We start from the raw sequence: 24,497 nt of genomic DNA on the forward strand, positions 1-24,497 counted from the left end.
TTGCATTGTTTGAAGAGGTGGCGTCGGTCAAGGAGGCCCAGCAGAGTTCTCGTTTGCACACGTCGAAAATGAGAGAAAGCACAGCTTCCTTATTTCTATTTTTTTTTTGTTTGTTTGTTTGTTTGGAAATGTTTTTGCGTTTGGGCCGTGTGGCGAATGGCGTGAAATGAAGCAGCTGATCGCGTCCCGAGTCTATAATGGGCAATAGTGAAACGAAGGGTAAACGTTTAGTTTTTTTTTTTTTTTTTTTTTTTTTTTTTTGGCGGGGGCGAAAGAAATTTAAAAAAAAATGGGGGGGGGGGGGGGGGGGGACAGCGGCTGGACTCGATCCAATATGATCACGAATCCGTTTTTTTTTTTTTTTTGTTTTGCATTTACGCAACGCAAATTGATGAGGGAGACGCTCCAGCCCTTAAAAAGTGATCACATTTTTCGAAAACCTTTTCAGGCGAAATTTTTTTGGGAAGGAAAAGAAATGGTCATCTAGTGGAAAAAAAGACAAGCTATTGATTATAGTCGGCACTAGGCAAATATGTACGTCAAGGTAAATTATTTCCCTTTTTTTTTTTTTTTTTTTTTTCTTTATTTTATTACCCATCCCCCCCTCTCTTTTAGTTTTTAACGATGAAGGCTGGGCATGGCGTCGGTGAGCGTCACGGATTCAAACGGTAAGCGTCTCTTCACGCACCGCTAGTTACAAACACACGAGGAGGGGAAAATTTGATTAAATTTAAATACGAAATGTTAGGGGAGGGGGGGGGAGGAAAGAGTTATTAACAGCGGACGCGTGAGTGTGTTGCGCCATATGGGGGTCAAGGCTCGTTGCCTAATTTCTCAATATTTTTTTTTTCGTGATTTTTTGCCCACCGAAAAGATGGGGCCATTTTGTCAGTGCGCATCAATTGAAAGGGGAAGCAAAAAAAAAAATGGAGGTGACGGGCGCAACGGGGGTGCGTGAATCAATGTTCGAAACGCGTCGTTTTTCATTGGGGGGTTGTCATTTGTACAAAAGAAGCATTTTTGAATGAATTTGCACCGATGAAGGTGCGTGATACTTGCAACTAAATAGCCCCCCCGAACGAAGCAGAGAAAAGAAAGAAAATATTTTCCGTGTCAAGGTTTTTGTTTTTTTTTTCTGTTGGGAACGATACCGAGAAAAGAAAGACGTCGTGTAATACTCTCGTCCTCTCGAATGCTTTTGATGCGCCTCTGTCGGGAGTCTGTTGTGTGTCAATGCGGGAGAGAAAAATGATTGGCCACTCATCTAATAGGGCAAAGAACAAAATGGCCAAAAATTCCACTGGTGAAATTGAAAATACGAAATGCTCGAGCGAGAAATGAGGGTTTAAAGACGCCGCAGTCCCGCTGTTATGCAAATGGGTTTTTTTTTTTTTTTTCTTTTTCTTTTTCTTTCTCTTTCTCGACGTCAAATGATGAAGTAAGGTTGGAAAAGAAGAATAAAAAGTTGTGACTTGGTGCTTGAACCGGGGGAGCACAAAGGTCAAACGAGGGAGGGGAAAGTTGCCGGGATGTTGAAGGTGACGGGCGAAACTGATTCACCTGTCATTCGTGTGCGCGTCCATTTTTCATTCACGCCGATTCTTATTCATTTTTTTTTTTTTTTTTTGATGGCACATGCCGTGACTCTCAATTTGCCTACTCTGTATCTTTTTCGGCCTCTTTTTCTCGTTCAAAACACGCCGAGATGAAAAGAAAATTGGCAATGGCGCGTGACGCTCTTTTGATTTTTTTTTTTTTTTTTTTTTTTGTCACCCGAATTATTCAAATGTGTCGCACACGGAGATGGCGAAAGCGTGTAGCGGTTCACTTCTCCCCCCCCCCCTTCTATTTTTGTTGTGAAACGAAACTTAGGCGTTGACGAATTTTGAAATGGCCGAACGAAAGAGAAACCGGCCCAACCGCTCGAATTCATTTTCTTTTCAAACAAACAAACAAAAAATCGTGTTTGGCTTCGTTGTCTTTTTTTGTTTTTCAAGCCCGAAATACGGGCTACACGTGCGTTCACAATCAACGGCTAAATTCGTTTGAACCGAGCGAAGGGAATAAAAACAAAAGTTGGGCGAGAAAGTGAAGGAAACGATTTTTGTTTTGTTTTTAGTCAGTCGGCGTTAATGTATTCACGAAAAGAAACGGCATGTCGAAATGAAAACGCGTGTTCCGTTTGCTCCAAATTGTTGGAAGTCGACAGATGCGATGGCGACGGATGTTTACACTGGCCAAAAAAAAAACGCATCGGCCGACCATTGGACAGACGTCGACGCTCTTCACTGATGACTCACGCAGCTTTTTTTGTTAGCTAAACGTCTCTCGTGACGGCCGTTATCGACTCAATCAAACATGGCCAAATTGGACTTTTTTTGTTTTGTTTTGTTTTGTTTTGTTTTGTTTTAACGACCGTAATGAACATTCATTGAAACGCTTTTTTTTTTTTGTTGATTGGCTCACTTGATTAAGATCCCGTGAGTCACTCGACGCGAGCAAAAGGAAAAGTTTGCGGCCAAAAATTTCACTACTCCCGCAGGTCGAAACATTTGTTGTTTTTTTTTTGTTGTTGTTTTATTTCGATAGTGTGGCAGCACATTGAAAAGAAATTTTCGTTTTTTGTTGTTTTTTTTTTCATTTCAGCTTCAAAAAATCCCCCCGTGACGTGTTTCTCTTAAAAAGGCAGCCGCTAGACTTTGGTCTACTTTCGTATTCGATTCGAAATGTTGGCCAGCCCAATGGCCGTCTTTCATACCGTGATGGATGGGACGCGGATAAAGAGAACGACTTCTTTTTTTTTTTTTTTTTGCCTCGGACGGGGCCAAATGTTTTGGGCGTGGCTTGCGCTGCACACCTGTCGCAATTGCTAGTCAAATTGGTTGCATCCAATTAAGCCCCAAAGGACGTCGCTGCTTTTGTATTTTGCATCGACGTCCATCCCGTTTGTTTGTTTTGTTTTCCCCCAAGGTTTTTCCCTTTGCCAAGCCAATTGCTCTCGAATGCTAATTGATTGCAAAATGAAAGTAAAGCAAATGCCTTGGGACGTTTGAGTCGGAAATGATCCGACGATGACGACGTTCTTCTCGTTCGTGACGCTGTGGGTGGGTGCGCGGGCCAGTCGGCAAGACAACGGGGTAGCCCGCCGATGGCAAACTGAAAACAACAAATAGATTCGACGTGTAATGTGATAGTCCAACACCACAGAATATGAATCATTTTGTTTGTGTGTGTGTGTCGAAAACCCGCCAAATAATGTGTGTGTGTGTGTGTGTGTGTGTGTGTGTGTGGGAGAAGGTGAAAAAAAAAAAGAGAAAGAAAAAGGACGTAAAAGGAAGTAGGAAAAAAAGAGGCCCGAGGCTGAATACCTGTTGTGTCCTACAGCGAATAGAAGGAAGAGAAAGAAAAAAAAAATACGTAGGAGAGAGAAAGAGAGAGAGAGAGAGGGGGGGGGGGAAATATCATAAAGTTGGTGGCACGTTGAGTTGAACAGACCAGTCACTTTGCCGGTTGCGTTCAGCCCAGACACGCCGAGAAAACGAGTTCTCATTGCCATTTTCTCTTTTCTTACCTTTTTATCGCAATAGTTTTTTTTTTTTTTTTTAGAACGTAAGACGGCAGTTATTGTTTTCTATTTCAATCGAATTTTGTTGGTTTGAAAGTAGCGAGTTGTCATTTCTGATTGTTTTTGTTTCTTCTTTGTGGTTTGATGTTGAACGCCGAAAAACAGTGAAGACAACAGTGGAAAAGCATCGAGTGAAGTGAACTGAAACAACTGCACTTGTTTGTTTCCAAAGTGCCTTACTGACAGGTGAGCACCTCTTTCTCTCTCTCTCTCTCACTGGAAAGAATTGCTACGTTAGGCTGGTACGTTGATTTGCATGATAGAACGGACGCACTAACGGCGTGTGGCAATAGTACCAAAATGTTACTCTAACGGATTTTTTTTTCTTTTACTATTTTCTGACGGCTTTGGCACTCGTTTGTCTTAACCAGTACGCAACCAGTTTCTTTTGTTTCTTTTGTGCTACATAGAAAATTGTAGGTTGTTTTTTTTTTTTTTTCTCCAAAATTTCTCAATCGTGTTGAAAATCTCGACAGGTAGAAACGATAGGGAAATAGAAAAAAAAAGAGTGGTGGTGATTGCGTCTCGTTTGCCAATGTGCTTCGGCCAATGTCACAATAGCCGGGCACATCATTTTATTGGTATGGTTACCATGAGGTCGTATAATAAGTTAACAACGCCATTTTCAAAGCTGTTAACAGTGAGTTGGCCATTGATTGTCGCAGCTGGTCAGCCATGCTTTCCTTCTTCAATTGCTTTTTTTTTTTTTTTTTTTTCTTTGGCACAGATTTCGGAAAATGCATTTGGTTTTTGTTTTTCATTGCTTTCACGTTTTTTTTTTTTTTTTTTTTTTTTTATTGGCATTCAAATGACGTGACCCAAAAACCTGTTACATTCGCCGAAAAATATCGTTAAAAAAAAAATCAAATCATTGGCTCCAATCAATGGCCGATTGCATACGTCTGACTCTTTTTGTTTCGGTTCTCATGTTCGAAGAAGCCAAAAAAAAAAAAAAAAAAGTTATCAATGTCACTATTAACCTTGGATGACGGGGAGGAGGGGAACGATAAAGAAAACGACAGGGGAGCGAGTTTCCATTTTTTTTTTATTTTTTTTAAACAAAAACCAAAAAACAAAAAACAGGTGTATTTAAAAAAAAAAGGGGGGGGGGGTTTAGTTGGCAACCTTGTTTCGAAAATGGACTTCCGCGTATGCGACTGATTGCGTTCGCCTTCGAATCGGAAAAACCTGTGTAAAGGAACAGAGAGAAAAAGAAGGTGATTATTTAAAGTGGTGAAGGAGCGTACAGGAAATACCCGTAAAGCTCTAGTGAGTTGCGTCAAAGACCTTCTCTCCCTTTTCCTGCCAGTCTTTTGATGTTTTGAACCATCTTTTTCTTTTTTTTTTAATTAGTCAACCATTTCCACCAAGAGTGGCTTTGTTTTTTTTGTTTTTTTTGGCCTGCTCACGCGTGCGCCTCCGACACAACGAAAAAATGTTGATTACTTGGCATAATTATAGCTGCATGACGGTTGAAATGGCAGGACCAAGTGTTCGACCTCATTCGTTGGCCGATTTTGGTTTGAAAGCCAGCTGGCGTTTCATCAGGGGTAGTAAGCCGGGGCAAAAAGTACCAGTGACATTGATTTGCATCGATCCGGAAACTATTCCCAATCATTCGCAGCGCAGTTGTTTGTGTGCTGCGCATTGGACAAGGCGCGACTTGCCAATCGTTTCCATCGCCTTGACGACCACCAAAGGTAAACAGAAATGTGGGCGAAAAAATGAATAGAAACGAGGTGGTTTGGCTCTTTGATTTTTGTCGAGAATCTCTGACGTTAAAACAGTGCGCTATTGTTCTTGCAATCGTAAATCTGTCGTACGGCCGGGGGTAATTGTATCTATTTCCAACTTTTAATGAACAATTCGCCACTTGGGAGATTTCTCTTCTGCTCGAAATTTTTATCTTTTATTTCCTAGTTTTTTTTGTTGTTTTTTTTGTGCCCCTTTTTATTCAGTGGTTTTTTTTTTTTTTTTGTTGAAACGGCTATTGTGTTTTTAGCTTCGTGATTACGCGCATCCGCCAGCAACGACTTAAGATCTTTTCTTTTGAGGTGGGGGGGGGTTGTAGCCCTCCCACCTCGTTAACATCTTGCACAGTCACGACCTACTATATACTACGGGAGTATGTTGTTCACGTTTCGATCACGATCTCACTTTACTTTCTTCAGCTGTTGCTCAATCGGAAAAGGGCGTGTCGGTTTTTTTTTTGCCTTACATCATTGCGAATTTCATTCCACCACCAGATGCCACTTTTGTTGTTCATTTATTTACATTTTCATGCTGGTAGATTTTGCTCGGCTGATTTCGTAATGGCGGGAAAAACAGTTTGTCCTTTTGGCATTTCCTCTTTTCGCTTGTGGTGTGTCTGTTTACTCCAAGTGATCCAATGATCTGTGTCTTCCCTCCCCCCACCGGGGGGAAGACACAGATCATGGATCAAGAGATATGAGAACGAGTGTGTTTATGTCACGTCGTTTGACTCTCTCTCTCTCTCTCTCTCTCTCTGTTTTGCAGCAGCTGCCGTAGAACGTGGCTGGGCCCCACATCTCAACCTCTTTTGCAGTCGATTCCCTGCGGTTGCGCTTGTCGGCTATCAATTCTACTTAAGCACATCGCAAACAAACTCTTGAATTCCTCTTGCCTGCGAAACCGTCTCGACATGAAGAGGCACATGCTAGCTGTTCAGGTGGCCTTCCTCTTGACTGTTGGATGGATCCAGCAGTCGACCGGGTACGGAAGAGGAGCACCCGACACCACCTGCTCCACCATGCTGCCCAGAGTGAGTAAAAGTCCAATTCGCAAAAGCATTCAAGTGTTTGCCATTTAAATGTGTCTTGTCTTGGCTTTCAGCACGGTCCCAATCCTCAGACGTCTCCTTCTCCCTACTCAACCACACCGCTACAGGTAGGCTGCCCGTTCAGCTCAAGTGCTTTTCTTTACCTTCATCTGGAGAGCCAAGCAAGCGGGGTGGCTAAACTCGTGATTTATTTTGCGTGGGGATGAATTCGCAGACTGGTGTGGAACCTGGAGGTGTGATGACCGTCAGGCTTGCAGCCATCAATCCTGCAGATAATTTCAGGGGTTTCCTCATTCACGCCAGCAATGCGAGCAGCCAGTCGTTCGTGGCACTAGGCAGCTTTGTCAACCCGCCAACCAACACCAAATTAGTCACTTGCTCCCCGGGACTGCAGGTACATTAATCATTTTTTTTTTTTTTTTTTTAACACTCAGAAAAGGTTGCATGGCGGCTGTGTAACATTCTCTTGACTCGACAGAATTCTCTGACACACGGCGATGGTCGGGGCAAAACTAGTTTGGACATCACGTGGCAGGCGCCGCCCGATTACCAAGGAGACGTTCAATTTAGGTTTGTTGTCTCTCACAGACTCGCTGTATCAGATGAATAAATGAAAAAGCATTGGCATGTGCATTGAAACAGGGCCACCTTTGTCAAAGATTATAATACGTTTTGGACGCAAGTACCTGCCGTTGCGTTGGTACGTGTCGGTCGCGCCAACGGTGTGGTAACGCCCGCCTATCAGGCACCCACGACGTACAGCCGCGATCAGGCTTCGTATCCTTACGTGCCGCCCTCAACGTCGACGTCGACGGTGCCAACAACAACAACAACAACTACGACGTCATCGACGACGACGACGACGACGACGACTCGAGGCGTCAGTACTTCCCCGAATCCCAGCACTACGCAATGGAGTTTTGCCAAACAGGTTGCCTCACCCCGCATTTGCTTATTTATGTTTTGACCCACTTTTATTGACGTTTTTTTTTATTGATATTCCGTTTTGGCGATTAGACTCCAGCGCCGACGGCGTCTGCACAGCTGCCGTCCGTCTACATGGGTTGTGGTGATGTCAAGGGTTGTTTCGGCCTGCAGGGAGGCACGTGCGTGCAGGACGGCTCCTGCTCAGCCATGGTCACCTACGCCGTGAAAGGCCAGCGTTATGAATTCGAATTGTGGGCCACCAGTACGCCGGCCAATGCCTACGTGGCCGTTGCCTTCTCCGACGACAGCCTTATGGGCGAGGATAGCGTGTCTGAGTGCACGTTGGTCAATGGCAAAGTCAACGCCTACATGTCCTACAACGAAGGCAAAAGCAACACACGACTTCGAGACGTATATCATTTGTTTTTTGTTTTTTTTTTTTGTTTTTTTTTGTAGAAAATTCACTTTTTATGCCACTTTTTAATGGCTTAGTTTTTATTGGCAACTTTTTTTTTTTTTGTTTGTTTGTTTGGTTGTTTTTCTATTTTTAATAGGCGACTGGTGGACTGAAATTGATCGAGGGAAAGTACAGCGACGGCAATTTGTACTGCCGTTTCGAGCGTCAAGCGCTGTTGGTCGTTGCCGATAAACATTTTGACATGGCCAAGGAATACCACCTATTTTTGGCACGTGGCCCGGCCTCGGACAATGGCATTTCGTATCACGATAGGCAAAGATCGGTCTCGGCTCGTTCGGTCCGCCTTGCCGAAACGGGTTCAGTTGGCGCCAGTAAAGGTATTAGTATTATCTTTTATTTTTATTTATTGAGATCGTTTTAACTGGGAGAACATAACGAGGCGATTCTGCTCTGCTCTGCTCTGCTCTGCTCTGCTCGTCGTTACCAGGTACATTGGTCAAACTTCACGGAGCATTTATGGTGGCCGCTTGGATGTTTGCTGCGTCATGCGGAATCTTGTTTGCTCGTTACTTCCGACTCACCTGGGTTGGCAAACAGCTCGGGGGCAAAGATCTTTGGTTTGTGGTGAGTTTTCGTTTTTTTTTTTTTTTTTTTTTTTTTGTTTTTTGTTTTCTTTCATCGCAGCTGGTGGACACGCGTTTGTCATTTGTTGTCTTCCCTTTTCCTAGTTCCATCGCATCTTGATGATCATCACGTGGCTGTTGACGGTCATCGCTTTTATTCTCATTTTTATCGAACTGGGAGGCTGGACGTCTCTCCCTGTGACGACGAATCCCCATGCCGTCATCGGCGTCGTTACCACCGTCTTGGCTTTTATTCAACCTTTCATGGCCTATTTCCGGCCACATCCTGGCACGCCCAAACGTTTCATTTTCAACTGGGCTCATTGGCTAGTTGGCAATTCGGCTCACATACTCGGCAGTATGTTTTCATTCATAACAATAATTTCTCTCGGTTTCCCATTCATTGATGATTCATTGCATTCAATGTAGTTGTCTGCATCTTTTTGGCCGTCGACTTGGACAAGGCCGCCATTCCCTACTGGGTCAATTGGCTCCTGGTTGCCTATGTGGCCGTGCATGCCGCCAGTCACCTTGTTTTATCGGTATCATCTTTCCAACTGTTAATTTTACACACTATTTTATCTATTGTTTTTAGTTGGCTCAGTGTTGTTATCACGCCGATGGAAGCAGGAAGCCAACGGCCGTCTTTGCGATGCGCGATCTGGCTCCTCACCAGAGCAATCAAAACCATTTCTACTCGACACAACAAGACAAGAAGGAAGATGCTCACGTAAGTAGTCGATACATTCGTGTTTTTTTTTTTTACATTTCGGATGTTATTCTTTTCTTTTGCTCCTCGTCGTCTATAGGGTTCCATGTTCCGTCGGATTATGCTTGGAATTTACATTGTGATGGTAGCCAGTTTTGCGGTTGCCGTCATTGCTACAATAGTCAATGGTCCCTGGGCCAAGCAATGAGCTGTCGTAATATTTTATTTTTCATTTTAATCATCCTTTTGATTTACTGAGTGATTGTTGTTTTTTTTTTTTACCTGTACGATAAACAAACTGGTAACTGGTAGAAGGCAACCGAACTATATTTGTACCGTATATTGTAAAGTAATCTTTTTGAAAAACTGAGTGCGATCTCTTTTTTAATGTCGTTTAAAAATGGAAAGAAAAAAAAAAAAAAAAAAAAAAAAAGACAAAACCAAACTTTGTATTGTTTGACGAATTGTCGCATATGTCTAGTGTGAATCCTTTAAACAAAACAAATTGTCACTGGGCTGGGTTTCTTTCTACTATTTTCACTATCGTTTGAATAATTATTGCTATGTGTATTATGAATATTTCCTTTGTTCCTCGCTATATATATTCAACGCTATAGTTGCACTTATTAAACGTTAAGGTTTTTACTATTTTTTTACCCTCATTACAACACTGTCACAAAACTTTGCTGGAGCCATACCACCATCTAGGTAAACTGTCTACAACGCTTTCTCTATTGCAGGATGTATCTCTTCAATATTGCCACTGATGGTGTTGGCTACGCCTTCTCATTTGCTGTCTGCAAAAGGTTCGGGATTATACCTACCACAAAAACACAACTTACCATTGTTGACAGTCTTGCTGGGACGAAAAGCCAAGAGTTCTGTCACCACTTTTGAAACTGTCCACAGTTCACTTCCTCCCTAGAAATCCAAACAGCATGAAAAGATGACTGTTATTGTGGGATTATTACCGATCTGGGATGAAAACCACTAAAAAGGTACGTTGATTTTAATTACCAGGCAGAGTATACGACTACAAGGAAATAGCACTAATAAATTTTTAGAAGTAATTAGTCTTAATTCTGGAAAATTTACTATACCTTTTAGATCATTTGTTAGAAGGTATTCTTCAGTCATACTTTCAAGTTTTATCAAAAATAGTACGGAGATTCCAAATCGGTGACCGGGGGTTTCTTTCTGGTCTTTAGTGATGTCTAACAATTTGCAAAAGAAACAATTGGTGATTCCATAATTTCAAATGGTTTTGCTCCGCCCAAATAATGACCTCTGAAATCTTGATGGTGCCATTCCTCGTAGTAGTTACACCCACTGTTTTAAAATATAAAATCTATTGTTATCTAAGAAGTAATTAACAAGGTTTTCAAATACTTGCATCAGAAATTTGCTGGGGCTTGAGCTTTGGCAGATTTACTAAACTTGCTCTTTCAGGCAATTTTCTTTTCGTCTCATCATTGGGTTTAATTTGGATTGCATTTCAGGTAATGTCCTTGCATGGCTTTGTTAGCTTTCTCTCTAAGTCTTTAAAGAAATTAGTAAATAATGATGTAGAATTACCACATAGTAGAAGCTTTGTTGTAAATCCAGAATTGTTCGATTTTAACTAAACGTATGGAATATGGCAATCCGTTTTTCCCCCCAAAAAAAAGAATTTCGGCTGTTTTTTCCTTATTTAACACCTATGGCCACCTATCGGCCAGATTCCTATTTAATTTTTTTAATACGACTTTGCGCATTCTAGCCATATAAATATATAATTTTTTTAATTAATAACTTTATTTGATTAAAATGTAACTAAACAATAACTATTTTGTCATATTCTACTTATGTTACTTAATTATTATTACTATTAACTATCTGAAAACTGAACTTTACGAACTTTGAAAGACCATGTTATGTTAATTTACTATAGTTTACGACTGAAATTATGCAGATCTTGTGTACCTTGTAAAGGAGAACATAGTTCATTTTTTAAATTTTCGAAATTTTAACTTTCGGTATAACTTCCGGTTTGAAAATGCTTAATAACTCACTATCTGTTGGTCTGAATGAAAAAAGAACCACATTTTCGTAATCCTCGTAAAATTTGGGATCGAATCCGTGTGTCAGTAGAAAATATCCGAAAATCGTCAAAAATCGCAAATTTCCCTGAACTATAGTTCAGGAAAAATCGCGATTTTGGCCAAATTGGACTTTTCGCCAAAAACAGGTCAAAATACGTCAGACAAACATTAAATTTCACGAGGATCACGAAAATCATGTTTGTTTTGTTGTGGACCCAGTGTTTCTGGAGATATAGGCTACTTCCGGTCACTTCCGGTATATATATTTTTTCAACCACCACTAGGTGGCAATCCAAGTTCTCTATCCATTTAGGTACAAGAAAGTATTGTGCGTTAAATTCCATGAATTACGGCTCATTGGGTGAGCATCGACTTGTGATGCTGTAGATGAATGGTTCGAGCCCCACCAAAGAGATAGCAAGTAAATTATTTGAATGCTGATTCACTTTATTGACGTTATCGTGAACAGTCTGAAAGCGATTTAATAGGTGAGCTTGGGCTACTTCAAATTATTATTGCAAGTGTGAACATGTTACCTTTAAATTACTAGCAAACGTGGGAACTTTTGACGTATGACTCATGGCTCAACGGTTGAGCATCGGCACTGCATGCCGAAGGTTTGGTGTTCGATTCCCAAATGAGTCAAATTACATTCTTATGTAATAATAGTGTATTTCGGGAATACCGTTCTATGAATTAAAAATATGAGCAAATGTTGCTTCAATTTGCTAACGTTATCATGAATAGTCTATGAGCAATTAAATAAGTTAGCTCGGGATTTCTAAATATTTATAGCAAAGGTGAACAAGTTATCTTCAAGTTACTAGCAAACCTGGTAATTTTTGAAACGTGATTCATGGCTCGATGGTAGAGCATCGGCCCCGTTCGCCGAAGGTATGGTGATCGATACGCAAACGAGTCAAATTAGTTTCTTACAAAGAAGCCGTTCATGAATGTTATTATGAATGGTCTAAAAGTTATCTTGGGTTAACATAACTTATTATTGCAAGTGTAAACACGTTACCTTGAATGTAATGGCAAATGTGGAATGATAAGATATATGAATCATAGCTCAACTGTTCAGCATCGGCGCGGTACGCCGAAGTTTGGTGTTCGATCCCCAAAAGAGTCAATTCAATACTGAAATATGTTAACAAATCAATTCCCGAAATACCGTTCATATGAGTTCAATCCTTGTATGAGTAAAATTGATGTGGTTTACGCAATGGTGTGTAAAACATCTCAAGTGCCATACTTGATAAAAGTGAAACAATGCAAGTAAGATGAAGAACCTATGATACTTGGTGGATGTATACAATTCGATTTTTCAATTTATCAAAAATGAAGCAATAAATTGTTTGATATTACACTGTTGTTGTAGATAGACAATCCAGTGATTTGAACCCAAGGTATATAGCTTTGCAATCCAATGCTCTACCAATGAGCTACGAAGGATATGGATTGAAGATCTATATCTTCAACATATTAAGGTAGCTATAACGACGAGTCAATAGATAACCTTATCCCAATGGGGGGATATAGGGGGGCAGATGCCAGAATGGCAAAGCGTCCGCTTCCCAACACGAAGGTTCCTGGTTCGATTCCCAGGTTAGGTTTCCGATTACACAAGCTTCCTACCTTCCCAGGTTTCACGATTCCACGGGGCTAGTCGAGTTGGGTAACTTCGTGCGAAGCACGCGAACGGATATTTTAGCGAAAATTTCTATAATTACCAGTAATAAATTTGTAATAAACAAGTCAAGTTTCTCTTTATTGATTATTGAGAAACTTGTATATTTTACAACGGATTTTAACCGTAGCTCTTATGCTATTTCTAGACACATTATAGTGATTGATGAACATCCATCCCAACAATTGGAAAACGTTCACATGTTGCCTGATAATTATAAGCTTACATGACTTTGTATTTTGTCAGATTTATAGTTTCCACCGAATCTGACATTATTAATCATTTGACTCGTTTGGGGGTTGAACCCTTAATCTTCGGCTTTCCATACCGATGCTCAACCACTGAGCCATGAATCACGTGATATTGAGTCTGTTTTTCTGAATATACGGGGTCAGGATATTTACACTTAGAATAATTTTTGTTGCAATAAATTTATATTATCTCACCCATGTTGGGAACCAGTAGTGGGAAACAGAAATAGGACATTTTCCTCATCGGATTAGATAAGTTGCATCTAAGGTTTGAACCCAAGACCATTAGAACCGCAGGCCAACGCTCAACCACAAAGCTATGAACCACATATACCCTGTGTATGCGACTAGCGTACTATTTGACGAGCTTACAAAAATTGCCAAAAACATTTTCTCATCTAATAATAGTAAAATGATTTGTGTAACTCATAGCTCAATGGATGAGCATCGGTAATGCACGCCGAAGGTATAAGGATCGATACCCGAATGAGTTCAACTCAATATTAAAATAATATGAAAGTTTGTCCAGTAATACAATGGTTGTATGCAATGAAGTATTACTCGGAAGAGTACAGTAACAAACTGCAAGTATGCACAGTACAGCAAAGTATGTGATTATAGTCACAAATGTTACGTGCGGCGTGGCTTGTTGACAAGAGAATATAACTCGAATCGGGGAAATTGAATGGGATCAAGAAAACTGAGGAAAATTTTAAGCACAAGTTTTAAAATTTTTGTTAAGTATTATTATATTTCAAATTGCTAAATACTACTGCTGATCACAGTAAAGGCATGGCCCCCTACGGGCTTATTACATGTCAATGTGAAACGGATGCACTTCAATTTATATGAATTTTAATACTTTGTTTTCGGGACGAAGCAGCGACCCACGACTTCCGATTATCATCAATTGTTTAGGCATCCAGCCTCAGACTCTTTTTCTTCTTGCCTATTATTTGGACTCTACATTAAAGAAATAAAAGATGAGTTGGTGCAACGCTTTGCTTATACACTTAATAACACAGTGATATCCTTTTGGCATTTTTCTTACAAAACTATTACTAGGACATTGTGGGGTTCTGAATAAATATCCTGTTTAGTTTGGTAAAAATCCTTCCCTGTGGACAAGAAAAGAATATTAGTTGGTTTGTAATGTACAACAACTGTTTGATAATTTGTTACTTAGTATAGTGAAATTCTTTTGCATTTTCCTTACAAACTCTTACCAGGATACAACAGGATTTAGAATAAATATCCTGCGTAGTTTGGTAAGAAAATGGGTGTCATACTGTTTGATACCAAACCTTGTTTGCCAACTGCAAAATCACCCACAACGGATTTCATTCCCAAACGCTGTGTACTAGTACAACAGGTGTATAAAGCCAAGGCTGAAAGAAGATAACCATGTGTAGCAAACAGTCAACTTCAGTCCGCACCTTTTTCGCTGTAGTTTGCTCAATTTTGCTTGTCGCGCATCTTATGGTCTAGTGCAGTAGAAAATTCATCATCAGAAGTAAGACATTTCCAATCCACCCAACGTTTCGGTTATGCTCAAAATACGGTGCTGCTTTGAACTCTTCAAATCGACGACTACGTACTTCGGGCGAAATGAATGAATTTCTCATTTCCGTTGCTATCTTCCTCACCTCCGTAGTCTGCTATTCTATGGCCATACTAAACACCGGAAGCTTTTGAAGATGATGGTTTTAGTCCAGAGACCAAGAGGGCAGCACTTCATGAGCCTAGACTGAGTAAGCTTTAAGTACAATACAATTACTCGCAGCTACAATAAAAGTGACGCATGTGGGTACGAAGGCCTAAAAATTGAAAAATCATTTGAACATAATATTAATTTTAAACGAAAATTTGTTATTGTTTTACCCTCGCATTGACAATTGGTTAAAGGGAACGAAAGCAGTCAATTTTAAATAACATTGATGAAAGTATGGTTGCAGATTTCCTTACTGCAGATGTTCTAACGTCGACGTACCGATATGTTCCTGCGATAAAGCTAAATTAATTTTCTCATCAACATCGTCCTCTTATCTTTTACCAGCTCGAATTTTACTATTTTTAGTGTAAAAAATATATAAGGTTAAGAAGCTTTTCATCACCAGAAGGCTTATTGCATTTCCATGTTGACCTATAATCCGAATTGTTTGTACCTCACCATTCTGAATAGTCACTATTGCAATTAAAATAATTTTCTTAAATTCCTTGTGAAAATTATGAATATTAAATATTTACTAGTTCTCCAATAAACCCAATTGCCCATTGTAACTGGTTCTAGGAAAGAGAGGTTCTGTCAGTAAAACTATATGATAAAGATTAGCAAAAGAGTTAATATTATTAGTACAACATATCATCATTAGATAAGCCGTTTTTCTATAGATGCTTGTTGCCATAGATTGTATGTTCTAAAATACATTATTACATATCTCTATGCAATCCATATGAGTGCTGTAAAGACAGTAAGAAAATTAAACCAGAAACAACTACTGTATTTGGATGACTTACTCTCAATTGAAAGTAATAGGTTGCAAGGTGATCCAATACAAGTCTCTTCTGAACTTTTTAACTGTGTCCATTCATTTTCAATTGGAGTAATGGTGTTCAGCCTCAGCATCTTGTCTAAGCAAAAACTTTTTCTGATCCACCATTATTTATTTTCTAAACAAAGAAAATAAAACACAGATCAATAAAAAACATTTTGCTTGAAAAACTTACACAATCTTTGAAAGTAATTCTAATAAATCCTCATATCTCGCATGGTAAAAATCCTTACCTATAGAAATGAAAAGTATGGAAGTGGATTTGTAATCTAATGTGATGTTTAATACTGAACCTAATGTAATGTTGAATGTGAAAAGCAATAGAGCTCATCAACTGAGGAATCAACCAAAACATGATTGTTTTCAAACTCCGTAAAAGGCCTGCAGGAGTTCTTGTCATCACTGAAAACGGCATAACCATGTGCTGGGAGCTACCCACCATATCCTTCTTCCAACATCCTTATCATCTTGACTATTGTCCAATCAATTAACACACACTGGGAGAGATTTTGTCCATGGTTGTTTGACCTTTTGAAAATGAGGTAAAAAATATAAATAAAACACAGAATCATCAATTACCAATCTTTCAATAGATATGAAGTTTGAAAGATATTTATTCAATTAAAGGTCATTACTTGTGATACACTCTATCTAAGCTTTGATTGTACTGTATCCATTGGTACTGTCTGACAGTCACGCAGCAGTAGTTCCATCATCCATTCCAGTTAAAGAAAGACTATTCGCTTTCTAGAACTATAGTTTAAATGATACAAGGGGTGTCAATATGATGCAACGTAAAAACGTGAACGTCACGATCAGTCTAATTACGGAAAAAAGAAAATTAAAGAATAAGGTTTCAATAGCATGCACTTTCCCTGTCCATTTTTGTTATGGATTTTCCATTTCAACAATCTTCTTTTGTTTAATGCACATATTTTTGGCGTGGACATTAATTCAAGGATAACGAAAAGAAGAAAACATATTACCGTTCCTCGTGTTCGTTTCGGCAACATCGGTAAGGAATCCTGTTTTTCATCCCACAACATTCTTGTTTGTAGGTCTCACTTCTAACTTACTACAGTACACATGCAATAACCCAAAACATTCTGTGCCCTTAAATTGATACTCTAATTGACCTTTTTTATGTTTGAGGTTACGGTTCAAGGACAGCGTTTCTCCTGTCACTGGGGTGGTTTGACTATCAGCTGATACAGGACAAGGTACACACCGGAAATAACATGCATCATTGACACATCTCACAAAAACGCCTTTAATTAATTGCAAATGAATTATTAATGCTAAAAGAAATGTATGCGTCTGTCAAACTTCTTTCCTATTGAACAGAAAAATATTTATGTAAGTTGGGGTACAAGTTTTGTAACTAATGAATCTAAAAACAATCCAGAAGATATCATACCAAAAACCAAAATTCTCCTATTGATCTTCCAAATGGCTATCCGAACGATTGCCCGGTAACTACATTCAAGAATACGATGGGTAAAAACGCTGTCATATGCAAATTCGACGGGCAGCAATGAGGTATCCCAATTTTGGGGATGGTCGCGCTCACAGTAAATGCAACAAAGAAAAACGGCGGTCGTTTATTATTTCTAAACAGTTTGATATTTAATCAGAAATAAATAATTTTAAATAAGTTTCTTTTCCCCGCCTAGTGATCCTACCAGCTTTTCATTCAAATACGCAGCCAGGATTCTTTGATCAAATCAGAGGCCTTCTCCCCGATCATTATCTGGAATCGTCATACAAAGCAGAGTCAACATAAACAACGAAAAGTATTCTTTAAATACTGACGACATGCAATGAAAAAACTTTACGTTAGGTACTCACAGCTGGAGCGTTGGTATTGCCGCTTATAACATTAGGCATGATAGAGCAATCAGCCACTCTTAGTCCCTTGATCCCGTACACTTTCAACTGAGGATCCACGACGGCAGTGACATCTGTTGAGGGTCCCATCTTGCAACTGGCGGCCGGATGATACGCCGAAGATGTCGTATAGCGGATAAAGCAACGCCAATAGTCATTCGTCCATGGAACAAAACTCTCACATCCAGGAAAGATTTTATCGTAGACTTTAATTCCCAGTTTTTGAAAAGCCTCTGTTTTACTCAAAGCTAATGAAAATTTCAAGGCTTCCAACATCGTATCAAGGTCTTTCGGATCGTTGTAGTATTTAGGGTCCATGAGCGGCGCAGCGTACGGGTCGGAAGAGGCCAGCCGGATAGTTCCCCTTGATAATGGACGAAGTAACCAAGGTGAGAACTGCAATGTGTCAGTATTAACTATAGGTGCAAAGTATTCGTTCCAAACGTCGTCTCTAAAACCAAAATTCTCGCGTAGAACCGGCCCGCTGTCCGACGCTGCCGACCCTGCAAGAAAAGTGAGTCCAGCGTCTGGCCAGTCATCGTCATCCGTGGATGCGTATTTCGTCTTAAACCACGCGGCGCCTTCGCAACCACCCAGCATTGACATAGGTCCAGCACCGTTGATTGTGTAATTGAGCAGCGTTGCCAAGTTATAGAAACGAGTTTCCAACAACGCGAAAGGCTAAAACGGCGAAAAATTTTTAAACTCTTAGTTAATGAAATTCAGGAATTTGTGAATACTACCTTGTTAATGCGGTAGATAAGGCCAACCGTTTCAGGATGATCTTGAAGGTTGTCGCCCACTGGAAGATCGGCTAAAACAGGAATACCAAACGAGTTTAGGTGGTCGGCTGGACCAATTCCACTCAGCATTAACAATTGTGGGCTGTTGATGGCACCCGCCGAGACTATAATTTCCTTTTTAATTTTGATTTCATAGATTTTCCCTCTTTTTTCGAAGCGTACAGCTGTAGTCTGTTTGGTTGATGGATCAATAACAATCTTGTGAACATGGGAATGCAGGGAGATATGAAGATTGTTCCGACTGCGGACGGGCCTTAAAAAAGCTTTGGCTGTCGAGCATCGAGTTCCTCTTCGTATTGTTCCCTGTACAAGGCCGAAACCTTGTTCACCACCACATAAAAGGACAAATAAGCTTTAACGACTTTGATTAAGGGTGTCTAAAATCATTCGTACCTATTTGCTGAGCAGCATTGAAGTCTACATTTTGGAAACCCATTTCTACGCCTCCTTCAACGAACGCAGTGACTAACGGTGTTTTATACGGCGGTTCCTGAACGGTTAAGTAACCTCCAGATCCGTGGTACTTGCTATTGGCCGCCAAATACGGATTGCGATTGTCTTCAGATTTGATAAAATAGGGTAGGACGTCATCGTAGGACCATCCATCGTTGCCTAACTTAGCCCATTCATCGTAATCTCGTTTGTTTCCTCTGATATACATCATGTAATTAAGGACAGAAGTGCCACCAATCACTTTTCCGCGAGGCCAATTGCATCTAGGAAAGCCCTCAATTTCGCATCAACTATGATAATAAAGTGATTCTAAACTTATTTAGTTTTTACCTGTTGTCTTTGAAAGCAAGACATGCATCAGACTGCGGCTCCGATCTATAATTCCAATCGACTTTCGAGCGCTGGAGTACCGCGGCCGTACCGGGAACATCGGCCGCAAGAGGTTCCTGTCCACCGGCTTCCAGTAGCAAAACCTTCCAGTCTGGTATTTCACTCAAGCGACTAGCCACAACAGCTCCAGCCGATCCAGCACCAATGACGATAAAATCATATTCATTTAAAAATACCTAATGAGAAAATGTAAAAAATTATTCTTTAGCCAAACGAGTCAGAATGTTATTTTCTTCTAGCACAACAAGAATATCTAGTTCAGAATACAAAATACTGGGTACAAACATTTCAAATCGTGTCTTTGCCACCTGACATTTGTAACTAGTTCGCAAACCATTTTTAAATTTAATACTTGCTGTTTAACGCGTTTGCGTACATTGCTAAGTTTAGATTTTTTTTGTTTTACATTCTTCTGAAAGTTGGCTACGTGTTGAAACAGGTGAACAATGTTAACACTGCGGTCGTTGGCCGTAGCCGAATTAGGAACTTGTGATCATTCTAACCATAACACAATTCTGAGTGACGGAAAGAATCGAGAGTTGAAAAGGAAATTGGACTCGGTTCGACAGTTGCAACGAAGTAAGAAAGAACTTTAACATAAAGCTATAGAGTAAAAATGAATTGAATGTCGTACTCGAGTATCGGTAACAGTGCCTTCCGGGTTGCTTTTATCAAACATGCTGTAAAACAAGTAAGAAAGAAGGAATGACGGCAAAGATGCCCACAAGCTTAAATTCCCCGATAGCTGCGATATTGCCATGTTAAGAAGATCGCTCTTCTGTAGAGGTACTAGGTCCAAAGCTATCCAACGCGACCGGGAGCACGCTACTGAACTGGAATAGCCAAATGCCATCAGCTTTTTATCCTAACGCTGCAGGGAAAAGTCATTGGGTAGAGCAATCCTCTGTGCATCTATGGAAAAAAAACAGGAAAATGTCGAAACTTCTTTTAGCTGCCTCACAGAGGAATAGGGAAGGTTCGTCGTTAGCCGCCAAACCAGTTACATTCATCAGTTAATAATTGTCACGTGTTTGATAAACACAACAACAATTACAAAAGAAAGTGATGTGAAAGAGTTCTTTAAACTTTTCCATCAAGTACGTGTTTCGAATTCAAATGCGGCTAATATAAACCCAAGGGAAATACCACGTCCCAATCTATAACAGTGCATATAAATCAATGCTTACTTTGAAGTAGGTCCTCGATGTGAATATTGTTTCAGGGGTAAAATGCCTATTCAGAAATCTTATTGTGCTGTTTTTCTTTATTCCAATTTCGGAATAATTCCCAAAGAGCCGGTAGATGCGAAATTCTGGCTTCTGACGAGTTGACAATAGTTGTATGGCTATCATTTTTCCAGTTAACACTAACGACATGCCCTGCATATTTAAGTTGTACAGACTGGGGTTATTGACCATCCAGTAAACTTATACGCCACTTTAAATGGATGCAATTATTAGGACGACACGACTATTCTTCTTTTTGAAACCAGGAGACCGGTTCTATAAATATCACAATATCTTGTGAATTACAAAGATATTGCTGTAAAATCAAAGTAATAATATTAAAGCTTGAAGAGACAAGAAACCCGTTACCTAAACTCCTGACAACCAAACATTTTTCTCGTTCTTGTTTTGTAGTGCCTTTAACTTTTTGTCCTTAGTTTTACTTGTAGTCGATTCCGGCATTGGAAGTTGTTATTCGCCACAACAGGAATATGATGGTATTCGAAAGAAGATTTTCACGGGAAACTGATCAATTATTATGCTACACCAAAGTACACAAAATCATTAAGTTACGTTATTGTACAGTAGTTGAGTGTTTCAAGATATAAGTGCTTGATCTAGTTATATCTTTGATTCTTGTAACAGTTGTAGTAGTTGATAAAAAATGATTTATACTCTGTAGACTTTCAGTTGTTCCTTTCCACGGAGGTTTTTGACCATTTTCGAAATTCATGCGATCGGAGGATTAATAAAAAAAGACGGTCAATTTATAATAGCTAAATTTCAGTAAGCCGAACTGCTATAATTGTATGAAACGACGAAGCTAAGATAGAAACATATTACATCTAAAAATGGAGTAATCGTATTACATTTGATGGTTATTGCAGCTGCTGCTAGTTGTTTGTACCACGAGGAAATAAAGACGATCGCGGCAATGTAATTTATACATCTGTAATTGACAAACCGTATGATTAAACAGAATTTATGTTTCATTAAAAAAAAAAAAACAACGAACTATAGGCATCAACCTGATATTTGTTGTAATCCAATGCATGCTTTCTTCTATTACTAATCTAAAGGGTTCTGCAAAATTAAGAATCAGTGTAGATTTGATATTAGTTCTTACTTCATACCTGTTGCATTAAATGAGACATGAAGAATGTGATGCGTTTAGAAGACAATGATTGAATGCAATGTGACTATCCAGGATTTTGGAGGGCACAGGTTTCCCCTTTAAATCCATTGTTTTTACTGCACTTTTGCTGACGATGCAGGATGACAAATAATCATCTAAAGAAAAACAATTTATAACTAAGACATCTGTTACAAAACCAAGGTCAATATCCTGTATCTAATACTAACAATATTACTGCAACAAAACAATTCTAAATCACCAACAGTTGTAACTAACAATTCCAACTTCTAACCAAATACTCATCATTTTAAGTATTAACTTGAAATGCTTAAGAGATGTTTAGCTAATTCTACACAATTCTAGAGATCTACAGATAATTATTTGAACGTGGGCTATGAAGGGCGTTAAGGATTATGGGTTTAAAAGATCTCACACCACCGTGATATATGTGCATTTTTAACGTTAAATTATTTTGTGAATTTTAAGATTACCTACGTGGTGATATTTAAGACTTTAAAATTCCGGATTCGAAAAACATTACTAAAACGTATTGGTAGCATGCTACAATTTTACCTACCACGTTTAAGGTTGACACAACACTGATCCTACATAGCATTTTGGCGCCGAGCCTTACCATGGTGACTCATAGCCGGCTGTGCCAAAGCCGCCAATAGACGTATCTTTTTACTGGAAGAGGCGGGGCTTTCAGGACCGGGCAATCTGAATTTTCACCACAAACGCCATCAGGTATCAAACGAGGTACTACACCCCGATTAAAAGCAATCGATTCTTAATGTGAGCTTAATTGATTGTAATCGGCAGGCCATTGTCCATTTAATCCTCCATTTTTTAAAATGGCGCTGTTGCTCTCTGGGGTAACCCCCGGAAGTAAACATCTGTCTTCCTTACTGTAGAACTATTCCTCTTGTATGATTTCTTTTTGGGCGAGGCCGGGATTCTAGTTACAGCTGATCGGGACTAATTCCTATATTCTATAATGTAACTTGACTCATTCAAAGCTGATGTACCAGTTGACCAACGACTGACAATCATACATGAATTTGAAGAACTGTGAAAAACATTGTCATTTAATGTTCAATGTTTTGGAGTGGGAAAAGAAGACCTAAATTGGGAAACAAATTACAGTAACTGTAACTAAGCTTAAGTTCAGAAGCATTTATTTTAATTTTACAATGCATAACCGACTGTTCTTCTCAATTCGGGTGTGTTGGTGGTCTTTTCTTCATATCAGCTATTGGTTTTGAGGAAAAGCGAAGAAATCTGAACACCATTACATGTAAATTAACTTTTGTTTGTTTGTTTGTTTTTTTTGTTTGTTTTCATAATCCGACCTCTTCTTCAAATCAAAGGGTAAGATAGGGTAAAAGAGAATCACATTTACATCAGTATAACAAGGTAGGCCAACACATTTTTGCATAAAGATGAACAAGAGAATAAAGGGTTGTGAAAATAAAAGATTTCTTTACGCATTGCCCACCATGCTATTGTTGATCCAGCATTCTAGTTGCCACCTTATTATCCTTCCTATCCAAAATCTTCTATGAATTTTTGCAATTTAACCAGATCTTCTTCATTAACGGTCGGCTTTGAAGTAGCCAAAGATCGTAACATGTCACTCTGTCGAAATATTAAAGAGACGGTTTTTCAAGTAAACGTAAATCTATAGAAACAAGTCAGTGTAGAGACCACAGTTTACCATGGTGACAGGTGGTTCCAATAGCTTATCTCCTGGAACGTCCATCCAATTTATTGCAATGGCACCAGGGGATCCAGGACTACATGGTGTTAGTAGATCGTCCACGATAACATTAGGATCGGCAGTAGATGGTCCTCTTACACGTCGGAAATGAGTTGCTAACTGAACTTTTCGAACAGGTTGCATTAGAGCGTCTCGTACCAATATCGTGATATCCGCACCAGAGAATCTGCAGCAGAAAAAGATGTAAAAAAAATAAGTAAAACCCAGAATCATCAATTCCCAACCTTTCAATAGATGTGACATTAGAAACATATTCATTCAACTAAACGTCGTTACTTGTGATACATTCTATCAAAGCCTTGATTGTACTGTATCCATTGGTACTGTCTGACAGTGACGCAGCAGTAGTTCCATCATCCATTCCAGTTAAAGAAAGACTATTCACTTTCTAGAACTATAGTTGAAATGATACACAGGGCTGTCAATATGATGCAACGTAAAACTGTGAAAAACATAATCAGTCTAATTAAGGAAAAAAGAAAATTAAAGAATAAGGTTTCAATAGCATGCACTTTCCCTGTCAATGTTTGTTATGAATTTTCAATTTCAACAATCTTCTTTTGTTTTATGCACATATTTTTGGCGTAGACATTAATTTAAGGATAAAGAAAAGAAGAATCCACATAACCATTCCTCGTGTTGGTTTCGGCAACATCGGTAAAGAATCCTACTGTTTTTCGTCCCACAACATTCTTGTTTGTAGGGCTCACTTCTAACTTACTACCGTACACATACAATAACCCAAAACATATTCTGTGCCCTTAAATTAATACTCTAATTGACCTTTTTAATTTTTGAGATTACGGTTCAAGGACAGCGTTTCTCCATTTTTCCTGTCACTGGGGTGGTTTGACTATCAGCTGATACGGGATAAGGTACACACCGGAAAGAACGTGCATCATTGCCACATCTCACAAAAACGCTGATAATTAATTGCAGGTCAATTATTAATCCTAAAAGAAATACGTGCGTGTTAGAGCTTCTTTTCTGTTGAACAGAAAAATATTGACGAAGGTGTGAAACAAGTTTTGTAACTAATAACTCTAAAAACACATGCCTAATGATAATAGAACACGTTATCTCCCGAACCGCAATCCAAAACATACATCAAAAACCAAAAATCTCCAGTTGATCTGCCAAATGTTTA

At 39.4% G+C, this 24,497-nt stretch overlaps 3 protein-coding genes and 3 long non-coding RNA genes across 6 annotated transcripts; 1 reads left to right on the top strand and 5 right to left on the bottom strand.

Annotated features, from left to right (window-relative positions):
- Positions 1-3,671: 3,671 nt before the first annotated feature.
- Positions 3,672-9,750, top strand: LOC130699161 (putative ferric-chelate reductase 1 homolog). Its single transcript, XM_057521468.2, has 13 exons — positions 3,672-3,811; positions 6,143-6,407; positions 6,479-6,532; positions 6,640-6,819; positions 6,904-6,995; positions 7,068-7,356; positions 7,443-7,763; positions 7,907-8,147; positions 8,258-8,394; positions 8,499-8,751; positions 8,823-8,935; positions 8,989-9,123; positions 9,203-9,750. The coding sequence occupies exons 2-13, from the start codon at positions 6,288-6,290 to the stop codon at positions 9,308-9,310; spliced, it is 2,043 nt and encodes a 680-aa protein (XP_057377451.1). The 5' UTR covers positions 3,672-3,811; positions 6,143-6,287; the 3' UTR covers positions 9,311-9,750.
- Positions 9,751-13,805: 4,055 nt separating this feature from the next.
- Positions 13,806-15,116, bottom strand: LOC132088205 (uncharacterized). The gene is made up of 3 exons (XR_009421536.1): positions 15,006-15,116; positions 14,307-14,941; positions 13,806-14,242 (listed from the first exon to the last, which is right to left on the bottom strand). It is a non-coding gene; the product is annotated as an uncharacterized LOC132088205 (long non-coding RNA).
- A 322-nt stretch (positions 15,117-15,438) lies between these two features.
- On the bottom strand, positions 15,439-16,869 carry LOC130699176 (uncharacterized). Its single transcript, XR_009421535.1, has 4 exons — positions 16,663-16,869; positions 16,312-16,496; positions 15,642-16,204; positions 15,439-15,584 (listed from the first exon to the last, which is right to left on the bottom strand). It is a non-coding gene; the product is annotated as an uncharacterized LOC130699176 (long non-coding RNA).
- A 471-nt stretch (positions 16,870-17,340) lies between these two features.
- LOC130699164 (glucose dehydrogenase [FAD, quinone]-like) lies at positions 17,341-19,969 on the bottom strand. The gene is made up of 6 exons (XM_057521472.2): positions 19,844-19,969; positions 19,150-19,385; positions 18,760-19,082; positions 18,307-18,686; positions 17,525-18,244; positions 17,341-17,426 (listed from the first exon to the last, which is right to left on the bottom strand). Exons 1-6 carry the CDS (start codon positions 19,967-19,969, stop codon positions 17,370-17,372), a joined length of 1,842 nt encoding a protein of 613 aa, XP_057377455.1. The 3' UTR covers positions 17,341-17,369.
- A 1,261-nt stretch (positions 19,970-21,230) lies between these two features.
- Positions 21,231-22,161, bottom strand: LOC130699177 (uncharacterized). The gene is made up of 4 exons (XR_009003367.2): positions 22,062-22,161; positions 21,569-21,725; positions 21,464-21,508; positions 21,231-21,384 (listed from the first exon to the last, which is right to left on the bottom strand). It is a non-coding gene; the product is annotated as an uncharacterized LOC130699177 (long non-coding RNA).
- Positions 22,162-22,792: 631 nt separating this feature from the next.
- On the bottom strand, positions 22,793-23,516 carry LOC130699172 (vacuolar protein sorting-associated protein 4B-like). Its single transcript, XM_057521479.2, has 2 exons — positions 23,288-23,516; positions 22,793-23,208 (listed from the first exon to the last, which is right to left on the bottom strand). Exons 1-2 carry the CDS (start codon positions 23,471-23,473, stop codon positions 23,116-23,118), a joined length of 279 nt encoding a protein of 92 aa, XP_057377462.1. The 5' UTR covers positions 23,474-23,516; the 3' UTR covers positions 22,793-23,115.
- Between the last annotated feature and the right edge of the window lie 981 nt (positions 23,517-24,497).

This window comes from Daphnia carinata, chromosome 8 (assembly GCF_022539665.2).
Source record: "Daphnia carinata strain CSIRO-1 chromosome 8, CSIRO_AGI_Dcar_HiC_V3, whole genome shotgun sequence".
NCBI classification, from domain to species: domain Eukaryota; kingdom Metazoa; phylum Arthropoda; class Branchiopoda; order Diplostraca; family Daphniidae; genus Daphnia; species Daphnia carinata.

Coding starts and splice junctions, on each gene's coding strand:
- LOC130699161 (XM_057521468.2), top strand. CDS start 6,288: ATGAAGAGGCACATGCTAGCTGTTCAGGTGGCCTTCCTCTTGACTGTT. Junction 6,820..6,903: donor CTTGCTCCCCGGGACTGCAG/GTACATTAATCA, acceptor TTGACTCGACAG/AATTCTCTGACACACGGCGA. Junction 6,996..7,067: donor CAAGGAGACGTTCAATTTAG/GTTTGTTGTCTC, acceptor GCATTGAAACAG/GGCCACCTTTGTCAAAGATT.
- LOC130699164 (XM_057521472.2), bottom strand. CDS start 19,969: ATGGCAATATCGCAGCTATCGGGGAATTTAAGCTTGTGGGCATCTTTG. Junction 18,245..18,306: donor TTATCTACCGCATTAACAAG/GTAGTATTCACA, acceptor TCGCCGTTTTAG/CCTTTCGCGTTGTTGGAAAC. Junction 17,427..17,524: donor GCAATACCAACGCTCCAGCT/GTGAGTACCTAA, acceptor TGACGATTCCAG/ATAATGATCGGGGAGAAGGC.
- LOC130699172 (XM_057521479.2), bottom strand. CDS start 23,473: ATGCAACCTGTTCGAAAAGTTCAGTTAGCAACTCATTTCCGACGTGTA. Junction 23,209..23,287: donor TGGAACCACCTGTCACCATG/GTAAACTGTGGT, acceptor ATATTTCGACAG/AGTGACATGTTACGATCTTT.